Raw genomic sequence first — 12,092 nt, forward strand, 5'->3', positions numbered from 1 at the left:
CACCTCTGATGGGAAATTACAGTAGAATTACATGAATAAAGAAGTGAGCGATCCCAAAATGGCGACTTCAATGATCGCACTAAGGTTTTCCACCCTGAATAACTCAAGAAGTCTGGTATATTTTTGAACAAATTCGACATTTAATTCATTCGTATCTTAATTTATCCTGCTTTTGCTTAATGAACTGCGCCTTTGTCTCGTAGTGCTGGAATACGTCAAGGAAGTTTCTTTCTACTGTACCAGGATTACACGTGGGTAAAACCTAAAAAATTGTACTGTAAACCTGCTGAATGTATTCGAAAAATATGTGTCTGTTGCAAAATTTGAAGATTACTGTGCTTAACTATAACCTGGACTATTAGCTTTAGCTTTGGCGATTATGTGAAATTGAAGGTAATTTTGATTTTAAAGTTCGTATCGTCATTCTGATCTAAATCTGTACTACACTACGCAGTTATTATATTTTTTTCATAAGATTATTTTGGGTTTTATGATGAAAAGTTAACACACTTGCCAGGGGCTGATCTTTGCCTGCTTCCTCACACTAATCAATACATTTTGTTAAAAACTGTGGGTGTGAGAGGGGTGTGACGACGTATTAACATCTGAAGTGAGGTTAAAGTTGCCCAAAATTTCATGTTATTAGAACAGTATATTTTAACCCTTAAACTCCTATAAGTAGTCAAGAGAGAATTTCTCCTTGCAATATCCATATAATATCACTGTTGCATTCCTGGTGTTGCAGACATATGGTGTTTGGTACCAGAGTTTGCTAAACCAACCACCATCATGTATGAGTCAAGCAGCAAGATTCAAATTCATTTATTTAAGATCCAGGCCAGTAACCCTCCTGCAGGGGTGAAAACTAAAGAAATGCACAGTATTTTGGAATAAGGGAAACAGAAAAAGTTACAGAACAAAAGTGCAAAAAAAAAAAGATAGAATGTAACAAGTGTGACTTACCTCCTGGTTAGCTCAATGGATAGAGCTCTGGACTGTTGAGAAGGAGGTTGAGGGTTCGAGCCCCAGCCCGACCATCACTCAAGGTCTTAAGATTGTTAAGGAGAATGTACTACCTCTCTATAATATTAGGAAATGGATAGACATTCTAGTCTTCTTGGATAAGGATGAATAGACCGTAGGCCCCGTTTCCTGCAGGGTTTGGGGTAGGAGACATTAATTTCCCACGCACGAGATCACTGTTTGATGAATGTCCTCCCCTGGGGTGGGATGGCCTTTGATCATTACATGTTAAAAGGCACACTATAAATTGATAAATTATTATTATTATTATTATTATTATTATTATTATTATTATTATTATCATTGAATTTTGCCTCTGAGGGATAAAGAACTCCTAGTCTCCTAGCTCTTGGGAAGCTTCGAATGCCAAACTCTGTTAGGGTAACTTCTAGCACCATAAGCAACTGCTGTAAACTAATCTAAGAGCTCATGGAAAGGAAATTTATTTCACACTTTGATATAAGGGAGATAAAAATAAACAGAGCTAACCACCTCCTGGTTAGCTCAATGGATAGAGCGCTGGACTGATGTGTGGGAGGTCGAGGGTTCGAACCCCGGCCGGACCAACACTCAAGGTCTTAAAATAATTGAGAAGAATATGCTACCTTTCTATAACATCAAGAAATGGCTTAGATATTCTAGTCTTCTTGGATAGGGACGAATAAATGGAGGTCCCATCTCCTTCAGGGTGAGGGTAGGAGACATTAAATTCCCACGCACGAGATTACTGTGTGATGGATGTCCTCCCCTGGGTTGGGGTGGGTGGGTTTTTGTCTTGCGTTTCATACACGAGTCTGGCTCAGGCAATATGGGTAACCATGCCCCACGTAAAGACATTAAACTTTGATTACTATTACCATTGCTAGCTACAAACATAAACTCTGGAGCCAATCAGTCAATCCTTGAAACTTTCAATGTGTCTTTATGCTAAAAACAGAACAAAGGGTCTTACCATAATTTCCGGCTGTTTACCCACACGGCTGATTACCCACACCGACCGATTATTGCATGCAGGGAAAAAAAAAAGTCAACAGATTACCCACACTGGTGGATAACCCGCACCTTAAAAGGAAATTTGTACAACTATGCTCTAGAACTCACAATGTTGCATAATTGACAGAATGCGAATTCATGGCCAAATTTTGTGCAAATGATCGTTCAGCGCCAAGTTGATTTGTTGATTTCTCAAAACAAAATCAATATCTCCAGTTCTACTGGGCGTAACAAGTCCCTTAAAACGGGACAATTCTCTTCAGCTGAAGCGAGTGTTAACTGGAAATTTTTTACAGATGCACCGGTTATCCTCGGTTTATTTTTGTCACCAAAGGTTTTGTTTACACATGTGCCAATAGTAATTCGTTCGTCGTGCAACTTATTGCGTGTGAAATAAAATCGAGTCAGTATCATGTTTTCGTGCCACTTTGTGGCACTTTTAATACAATAAAATTCATCTGAGAGGTGGAAATGCAGGTAGGTGAGAATTTTCTTCAATTCAACTGCCAGTAGATTTCAAAATTGTCACATAACCCACATCTCCCTATTACCTGCAGTGACACGCGTTTAAGGCAAAATCAACAGATTACCCGCAGGCAAACAGCCGGAAATTATGGTGGTAATAATGATCAAAGGTCATTTCCGTGAACGTGACAATCATGCAGATAAGTGATAAGAGTAAAGAAAAAATATCAATTAGGAGATTGTTACTTGATCTTATATCAAATTCTCTGAACTAACATCATAAGAATTGTCTGGCAGACATTAAGGAGAATTACTAATCAGATCTTGGGAGGGAAGGGTGAAACTGTTACTTCAGACAGACGATGAACTGCTTGTATCAAAACTTCAAAATATCAAAGTGCATTTTTAAATATTCATCCTATTTTGCCATAAGAATATTATTCAAATGCAAAGTTTTGCCAATTTTCAGGAAGTAGTCATTGCTAGTGCAGTCAGAACACCAGTAGGATCATTTAGAAGTTCACTATGTAATATTCCAGCCCCAAGATTAGGAACTATTGCAGTTAAGGCTGCAGTGGAAAAAGCAGGTATTGTATTTGTTGTTTTAACCAAGGGAATTTTGGACCAGATATATGGTGGTAAGGGTTTATTAGATATAAATTTTCGGCATATAGCAAGGTTTTTCCCTAAGTTTTTTAAGTGCCTCAGTTAATTTTTGTGAAAATATGATTTAACTAATTACTATACTTTAGTTTTATCATTAATCTTATATTTTAAGCAGTTATTTCTCATTAAAATTGCTAGCCATCACCAACTTGTGTTTAAGACAAGGGGTTATCCTCGGTGTAAAAACCTGACAAGGTTTTCTTTGTTTCGTGAGGTATTGTTTTGCTGTACGCTTTTGTTTATAATATTTTTTTTTTTATTTTTTTATGTCACTCATGAGCTTTACAGGTTTTTACACCGAGGATGAGCCAAGATAAGGTACCTTAATTTAGCTGCAAGAGATAGTCAGTCTACATCATCTCCTTAGCAACAATTGAACACATGACTGATATTTGAGGTGAAACCTTGCATAACAACCAGTAAAGAGTGCTGACTGCTAGCCACAGGCTCTGATATTCAATCCTGTAAAAGTTTTATCAAGACTTTGCCAATACTTATGTAGGTATTAAACCAGAGGATGTACAAGAAGTTTATATGGGAAATGTGTGCACAGCTGGTGAAGGTCAAGCACCCACAAGGCAAGCAACACTTGGAGCAGGTAAAAGAGTGACTACCATGTAATTTTTTTATTACACTATCACCCCTGAATCAAACATGAAGGTCACTAGAAAAGAGGAAATGATCACTAACTAAAGAAGCTCTTGATTGTTAAACAAATTCTTCTGGTCAGCACCTTAGGAAATGTTTAGAGAACAGTATGGAGAATATGCATACTGATATTAGGATTTAAAGGAATAAAGCAGAGGAAGGTGAGGGGTACAAAGAAATTTCTGTGAAAGTGTCGATCTTCTGTCCATCCATGACAGCTCGGCAAATGATCACAAACTTGAAAATTATGTTAAGTTTTATCCTCCGGTGGACTGTCTGCCTTCGTAACAGGTAGTCATTGTTTCTTTAGTCATAGGCTAATGATAAACTAATTAACACAAATCTCAGGAATAACACTGTTTGTGATGATTCTTAGGCTTACCAATATCGACTCCATGTACAACAATCAACAAAGTTTGTGCATCTGGCATGAAGTCCATCATGATGGCAGCTCAAAGTCTTGCATGTGGAAGTCAGGTTTGTACTTGTTAAAGCTTTGAAAAATTAAAGTGAATGTGAGAAATTGATGAGTTAATAGGAGCTGGTGTAAGACAAAAGGTTGGCAGTCAAATAGTCAGAGCTATTTTAAGCTGTGGGGATTGAGATCACTTGCTTTTTTTTAATGGTTGAAACTCTGATGCACCTTTTAAATTCAGATGCACTCTTCTTTGTAAGTTTTCCTTGCTCGTATTATATTTGAACATAATGTTCCTTCCAGTCTACAATTCAATTTTATTAATAAAATGATGCATTCGTTGAGTTCAAGTGACTTGAGACTAATTTAGTCAATTGGAATTAAGAATGCTACAGAACAAAGACAATCGAACAAAAAAAAAGAGTAAAAGTATCTCTATGCCTTGCTCTTTTATGGCTCATTGTCTCACATGTTTGTGTTGTTACCTTGTTTGTTCTATAATATTCTGAACAAAGCAACCTTGTTAAATAAAGTGTATAGTCTTAGTTCAAAAGAAATAATTTGGTACTCACTGACTGTGAAGGAGGGGCAGGTCATATATTAAAACAGGTGATGAATTCAGAGAGTTACTTTATCTTGAACTTTATATTACCTTTGTTGTCAGGAAGTAATGGTTGCTGGTGGAATGGAGAGTATGTCAAATGTTCCATTTTTAGTTGGGAGAGATCCACCAAAGTATGGAGGACACAAAATGGAGGTAGGTAACATAGTTTAAAACCTCTGATAAGCCCCTGGAGGACCGTCTAGAGGGCTTATTGCTCTTGAGGGCATCTTTACAGGGACTTATCAGAGAGTAGGGGGGGGGGGGAGGCAGGGAAGTCTCTTTAAAAAATTCTGCTGAGGTCCTTAATAATATTCATTATTTTTTGTTGTACAGTTTGCTTGAAATGCCTGTAGCTTTGATGGAAATAACTGAGTTGGTGGAACTTGACCTGTCATGGAATGAACTTACAACTATACCTGAAAATGTTGCAAAATTAAATAATCTTTAAGATTATATAATTCCTAACATTTTCAGGTATAGCCATTCATTTATATCTTGAATACATTTTTAAGTATACTTGAAGTATACTGTACTTGTTACTTTGCCACTAGTGGTTTTACTCTTCAAGTATAATTGGAGTGCACTGCAAAATCTTCTGTACTTTTCAAGCATACCTCAAGTATACTTTTGGGTGTTCCAATTTTAGGTGGGAACAAGTATGATACAAGTATACTTTTTGTAGCTCTTCAAACTACAGTATACTTCAAGTCTGCTGAAAGTATACTTTGTGTATTGTATTTGCGTTACACTGTGATTACAGAAATAGTATAATAATAAAAGTGTACTTAATTTTGGTAAGGGTGCCCAGCCAAATGGATATAGTAAACAGACTTTTTTTGTAATTAAAAGTTATGGTATTTGAATTCTGGTATTTCATTTATATTTTTGTGATAAGCTCCAACTAATTATATTTTCTTACTTTTCAAGTGTTTACTCAAAATAAAATGAGATCTGTTTATCCTTTTTGTAGGATGGAATTGTTAAAGATGGTCTTTGGGATGTTTACAATCAGATCCACATGGTATGTAGAAATAAATATCCTACAAAAATCCACCATGCTTGGAAAAAAGAGCTTCAGATTTCAGCATCTTTCCTTATTTTGCCACACAGGGCAAGAACAAATCCTGTTTTTTGTATTTGTAATTTCTGCTTCATACAATAGTTTCTGCATTCCTTGTGTGTACAGTTGGCTTTTGTATCACTTCGAGTCATCTGATTGGCAGAATGCTAAATGAACTGACAAGTTGTCCATACAGAAACTTGTTAAGCTTAATGCTGTTTTTGTATACAGACCTTGTCAAACAATACATGTTCTGAACTCTGTACAGTTTTGCTGAAGTACCACAGCATGAGAAACAAATCCAAGAAAAAGCCCCAAAAAAATCTCAACTCCTTGATATAACACCTTAGTGCTCTTCTTATTTTTTATTACAAAGTTTGAAAGAACCATTAAATAAATGCAGGTAACTGTAAGTTTTGCCCTATTACACCCTAACATCAGTATGCATATTCTCCATACTGTACTCTATACATTTCCTAAGGTGAAACAAGGAGAATTTGTTCATTATTCAAGAGCTTCTTTAGTTGGTGATCATTCCCTTTATTCTCATGACCTTAAAGTGTAATTCAGGGGTGATATTGTAATTTATTATATGGCTGTGTCTCACAAGGACTGGGAACTACAGAATTCACAAATTTGATTGGCTGAAATCAATATTGAAAGTGGTCTAGATTTTCCCATCTAGACTGGCATCTAGACCGATCTAGAAAAAAAGGTACAAAGAATATAAAAATTGGCATATAAGACACAGCCATATGATAAACATCTTATTAACTGAGCTAGGTCGGTCTGTATGGGAGAATCTTGACCTTGGTTGCTGGTACAGACCTCACTGCATTTGGTCTGTACTGGCAACCTCAGTCAAGATTCTCCCATACAGACCTCCCTTTCAGTTAATAGGAACTAAGAAAAGTAGTCACTCTTAGGGGTTGAAGTTTAACCTTCTAACTCCCAAGATTTGATTGTAAATTCTCTCCTCTAGCTGCTACACACTTTCTTGTAAATTAGTTATGAGAATTTGGTGTTAGATCTTATCTACCTGTAAGTTTGAATTTTTTCATTACCTGTGTGCTGGATAATGTATGGGTATTAAAGGGAGAAGTTACATGTTAATTCAGGTCGTGCAGCCACAGCTTTTTCTCTCACCCACACGTGGAAAGTTTTTATTCCGGATGTGGCTGTCAGTATTTAAGCAGTGACACTAACATGCATAATTACAGCAGTTACTAAATGAATGAAGGAACAATACTTCTACTATTTCTAAGGGTAACTGTGCAGAAAATACAGCTTCAAAACTGGAACTGAGCCGAGAGGAACAGGATGAATTTGCGATAGGCTCTTACAAGAAGACAGCAGCAGCCTGGGAGGTAATTACTGATGAAGAGGGATTAGTGATGAAGAAAAACTATATGAGTACTGGTAGTAGGTCCAGGTCAAACAATTGTGGTAGACACAAAGTAACTTCAAGTTGGAGCTAAAGAGTTGACTTGTAGCTAAACAGACCTATGATAAATTTAATTTAACTCTTACTCGTACATCCAACTGGTCTTATTCTCGTCAACCTCACCAATTCACTAAGGGACATTCTCTAGCATTTTATTTAGCCTTCACTTGCCCTTTTTTTTTTTTTTATTCCAAACATAGCACTTAAAATGTACAAAGCTAAAGGTATAGCAAAATATGTGTTTTTGTCTTGTTATGAGTGAGGGACTAAGAAAAAAATTCTAATTCCCCGTGAGGAATTGAACCTCAGACCTTTGGATTGCTCTACCCCAGAGCCACACTCTGAGACTCTGTGGTGAGCAAGGCCATTACAAAGTTCATATGTGACACACTAAGGGTGTAACTAATTGTTGTTGGCTGCCTCACATAATTATTGTACAATAACCACGACAACTTCCACCACAGGTGGATAAAGTGCTGATAATACAGTACTAGTGGTACTCTGAAGTCACTTTTACCATCACGATGTATTCCATTTTAGGCAGGGAAATTCAAAGATGAAATTATTCCTGTATCCATTCCTCAAAAGAAAGGTAAGTCTGTATATCACTAGATGAAGATTAGCTTACCTGGCAGTGTGAAGAAAACCTATACAATTTCTTGTGAATTACTTAAAGAATACTGAATACTTTACTGTTGTGAAATACATTGGTGGATCGTCTGAACAAAGAAGCAAAGAACTCACCCATCACAATGCTTTTAGCTGTAAATCTCTCATTAAATTGTGGTTGTATACTTTGATCTATCCACACTAAATCATTGATTGTTATACATAGTCACCAACTATAGAAGTCAAAGTCAGGTGGAATTGGCCTAAATTTTACATTTTGTTTACTATCAGGACAACCCGATGTGGTATTCAGTGAAGACGAAGAGTACAAGAGAGTGTCATTTGATAAATTTGCAGCACTGAAGCCTGTTTTTCAGAAAGAAAATGGTAAACTTATTTATTTTGCTCTTATAAGTAGATTGATTAGTCAAAATTTTAGCCAGCAAAAGTGTGGCTCTTTCTAGCAAGTAGATGGGTTATGAGGCTTCTGCATTCATTGTGTGTACAGTTGGCTTTAAGATCACTTCAAGTCATCTGATAGGTGGAATGCTAAATGAATTGACAAGATGTCCATACAGAAACTTATTAATCTTAATGCTGTTTTTGTATACAGACCTTGTCAAATATCACCTGTATTTAAACTGTTTGATAGCTGAAACTCTTTGATTACTAAATTAAATGCTTTTTAGAATACTACAGCTTCCCTTTGACAAGCCTAATCAGGAAGTCAACAATTGGCAGTCACACTTTCTTTAACATATTTTAGCAGGAGGGGAAATTTTATCTCTCCACCACTTGGAATAACTTGATTTCCGATCAAATAGCCAATAATGAAACCAAACATTAAGTGATAAGCACAGGGTGGTATGGTACGTTTTTCAAAACGTAAGCAACGTGTACATTAATTTTTACCATAAAAAGATCAAACGTAGTTGATAACTGGAGGCATGAAATTAGTGATAAAGCAATTCTGTTTAATAGTCAAACTGTTCTGAGAAATTACAGCAAGAGTTCAGTAGAATTTATCACCATGATGACAAAATTTTTATTTGCATGTTTAACTGTTGGTTGATTTCGTATTCTTCAGGTACAGTAACGGCAGCTAATGCCAGCACTCTGAATGATGGGGCAGCTGCTCTTGTGCTCATGACCAGACAGGCTGCTGACCGGCTAGGAGTGAAGCCACTTGCCTCCATCATAGGTAACTCGAGAGAGTCTGCTAATTAACTTTATCGCCTGTTCATCAGGAAATGTGACCATCCAGAAAGGGTAGCTTGCAAGGTGGTCCTTATTAGTATAAGCCCTGCAAGGGGGTCTGTGTGGAGGCGCGGTGGCCTCATGGTTAGAGTGCTTGACTCCAGATTGAGTGGTCCAGGTTCAAGCCCCGGCCGGGACATTGTGTTGTGTTCTTAGGCAAGACACTTTACTCTCACAGTGCCTCTCTTCACCCAGGTGTATAAAAGGGTACCGGCAATTTAATGCTGGGGGTAACCCTGCGATGGACTGGCATCCCATCCAGGGGGGAGTAGAAATACTCCTAGTCACTTACAGAAACCGGAGTTAAGCACCGGCCTAATGGGCCTCTAGGCTCATAAACAGACTTTACCTTTACCTGCAAGGGGGTTTGGCAATAATAATGATACCACACCCTCGCAGACCTCTAACCTGCTTGCCTTGTGCAAGGCCTTAAACTTTCTGGCATGTTATCCCTAAGGATGACTAGCATCCAATTTCTCCTTACAATATTGCCCCTGAACAAACATACAGGTCATGAGAATAATTAGAAGTGACTACAAATAAAAGAACCACTTGACTGTTAAATAAATTCTCTTTGTCAGCAATGTATGAAATGTATAGAGAATAGTACGGAGAGTATGCATATTTAACTGATGTTGGGGTGTATAGGGTTAAGAAATGCTTATGCCTCAGAGCCCACAACTAAGATAAATTGTTAAATTAGTTCAGAAAAAACTGGTGTTGGTGACAGTGGTTGATATTTGAGTTATCTGAGGAAAAGTTGTCATCAGATTCAAGAGAGGAGTGTATTTTCGTTTTTATTTTTTTGTTTTTGTCAAATATTATTAGTTTAGTTCATGAGAACTGATTGAAACACTATTGATTACATACCCCAGTAGTTTGTTTTATTTAAGAAAGCTATCTTTATTTTGTTCTTCAGGTTTTGCTGATGCTTCAGTGGCACCCATTGATTTTCCCATTGCACCAGCTGCTGCCATGCCCAAGGTATTTATTAAAATGTGAAAAAAAATTGTTTCATATGGTACTTAAAAAGTTGATTACTTTCCAAAGCATTTTAAAATTTTACATCTGCGCATGTGTGGCAAACCTTGAAGAGGCTTGGAGACATGCTTTCAGTGTGTCAAAACCAAGTTGTCCTGTAAGCAAACACACAAGTGAGTAAGACGCATTGCAGAAAAATTGCATATCAGCAGGGAACCTGTAATTAAATAATCTTTGTGTAAGTAAAGTCTTACATTTTCCTTTTTCCTCCTTTTGTTTCCTTTTATAGATTTACATGAACCCATCAATGTTGTTTTTTTTTTTTTTTGCATGTTTGGCGTGACAGCGATTGTTTCTTCTGTCCCCTTACACATGCCCTACATTTGATCATGTGTTATGGAGAGCAGGTGTCAAGTATGAATCTAGTAGTGGACTAACTCACCACAGAATTCTCTGTAGGTCAGCAGTAGGGCAACGAAGCACAGAATTAGAGGGTCTAGGTTTGATTCCTTGTGGGGAAGGCACACAAGTCTTGTCACACACCTATGCTTGTGACAAGATAAAAAACACATTTCTTATTTTGTCTTGTTTGGATTTCCCTAAGTTGTTACAACAAACAGGATTGAAGAAGGAAGATATTCACATGTGGGAGATCAATGAGGCTTTTAGTGCTGTTGTTTTAGCCAACATCAAGGTTGGTTTAAAGACGTTAGCAATGGAATTCCGAGAGACAACTTAATGTATTCACTTTTAGCATAGATCTGATTGGCTGAGCTACCTGCTAAACTACTCACTGAAGTGATTAGCCTGACAAAGCATGGTTGTCAATAAAACAAAAGTAACAGTTTGAATCAACAAGTTATTGTACTTCTTGTTTGCACTGCAGTTGATGGAGTTGGATCCCGAGAAAGTAAATATTCATGGGGGTGCCGTGTCCATTGGCCATCCTATTGGGTAAGTTTTGTTGTTGGTACTAGTCAGAAAAAAAAGAGGATCGATAACAAAAAAGACATCAATAAGGACTTGACTCTATGTTGTCATTGGGACGACAAAGTTTAGTAGTGTAGAACCTAGTAATTACGTTGTGGCAGCTATGCAAGTTTGTCTGGTATGTAAACTCTACCAATTATACGCGTTGAATTATCGTTTCCTTTTTGGTGACTGTTTTTTTTTTTTTTTTTTTTTTTTGACTTTGCAGTATGTCGGGTTCACGGCTAATAGCTCACTTGACACACACTCTACCCGACGGAGCCCTGGGTCTAGCAAGCATCTGCAATGGGGGTGGAGGAGCCTCAGCTATGGTCATAAAAAGACTCTAGGCAGGTGACGTAGACGTTACAAGTCAAATCTTACGTCAATTCACGACTTTGACGTGATCGCAACTGCTAAGTGAACTAGATGGGGTCTGACAGGATGAAATAATATCTGGCTGAGTGTACAGTCTATGTAGTTGCTCCACAAGATCTATCCGCACAGAATTGGACATTAAAATAATAATTCTTAAATATTTTAAGAATATTTAAAGGAGTCTTCTCAGTAATTCTTGGCTGGTTAATGTGTTAAAAGAAAACAGGCCACAGTCTCGCACTATAGGATAAATGCGGGACAAAAAAGTGTTTATTCTACACTTGCGTGATTATCCTAGCTAAAGAACAAAATGCAAACGAAACGGTGGAAGATATGTAAGACTGTAATAGTTGTTGATCACAAAGTGTTTTCAACAAATACTTTGATTTAAAATGGTCTTCCTTTAAATGTCCCAGGGTATTAAAGAAATAAAAATACAAATGTTTCTTGGACTTGTTGAATAAAACTTTGCAACTATGAATTGATCTTAAAAGTGAGCGCAGTTTTTAGCTGCAACATTTTATCTTGTTACTGAAATAGCAGCAGTGTAAGTATTCACACCTAAAACCGTTCCCGGATC

General features: G+C 37.1%; 1 protein-coding gene across 1 annotated transcript; it reads left to right on the forward strand.

Moving 5' to 3' along the window:
* Window positions 1-5: 5 nt before the first annotated feature.
* Window positions 6-11,964, forward strand: LOC111333921 (acetyl-CoA acetyltransferase, mitochondrial). The gene is made up of 15 exons (XM_022939573.2): window positions 6-115; window positions 204-251; window positions 2,951-3,068; window positions 3,650-3,745; window positions 4,172-4,272; window positions 4,875-4,967; window positions 5,785-5,835; window positions 7,140-7,241; window positions 7,859-7,910; window positions 8,219-8,314; window positions 9,015-9,128; window positions 10,104-10,168; window positions 10,770-10,859; window positions 11,052-11,119; window positions 11,364-11,964. The coding sequence occupies exons 1-15, from the start codon at window positions 32-34 to the stop codon at window positions 11,482-11,484; spliced, it is 1,299 nt and encodes a 432-aa protein (XP_022795308.2). The 5' UTR covers window positions 6-31; the 3' UTR covers window positions 11,485-11,964.
* The last annotated feature ends 128 nt before the right edge of the window (window positions 11,965-12,092 follow it).

The sequence above is a fragment of the Stylophora pistillata genome, chromosome 8, assembly GCF_964205215.1.
Source record: "Stylophora pistillata chromosome 8, jaStyPist1.2, whole genome shotgun sequence".
NCBI classification, from domain to species: Eukaryota; Metazoa; Cnidaria; class Anthozoa; order Scleractinia; family Pocilloporidae; genus Stylophora; species Stylophora pistillata.

Coding starts and splice junctions, on each gene's coding strand:
- LOC111333921 (XM_022939573.2), top strand. CDS start 32: ATGAATAAAGAAGTGAGCGATCCCAAAATGGCGACTTCAATGATCGCA. Junction 8,315..9,014: donor TGTTTTTCAGAAAGAAAATG/GTAAACTTATTT, acceptor CGTATTCTTCAG/GTACAGTAACGGCAGCTAAT. Junction 9,129..10,103: donor GCCACTTGCCTCCATCATAG/GTAACTCGAGAG, acceptor TTTGTTCTTCAG/GTTTTGCTGATGCTTCAGTG.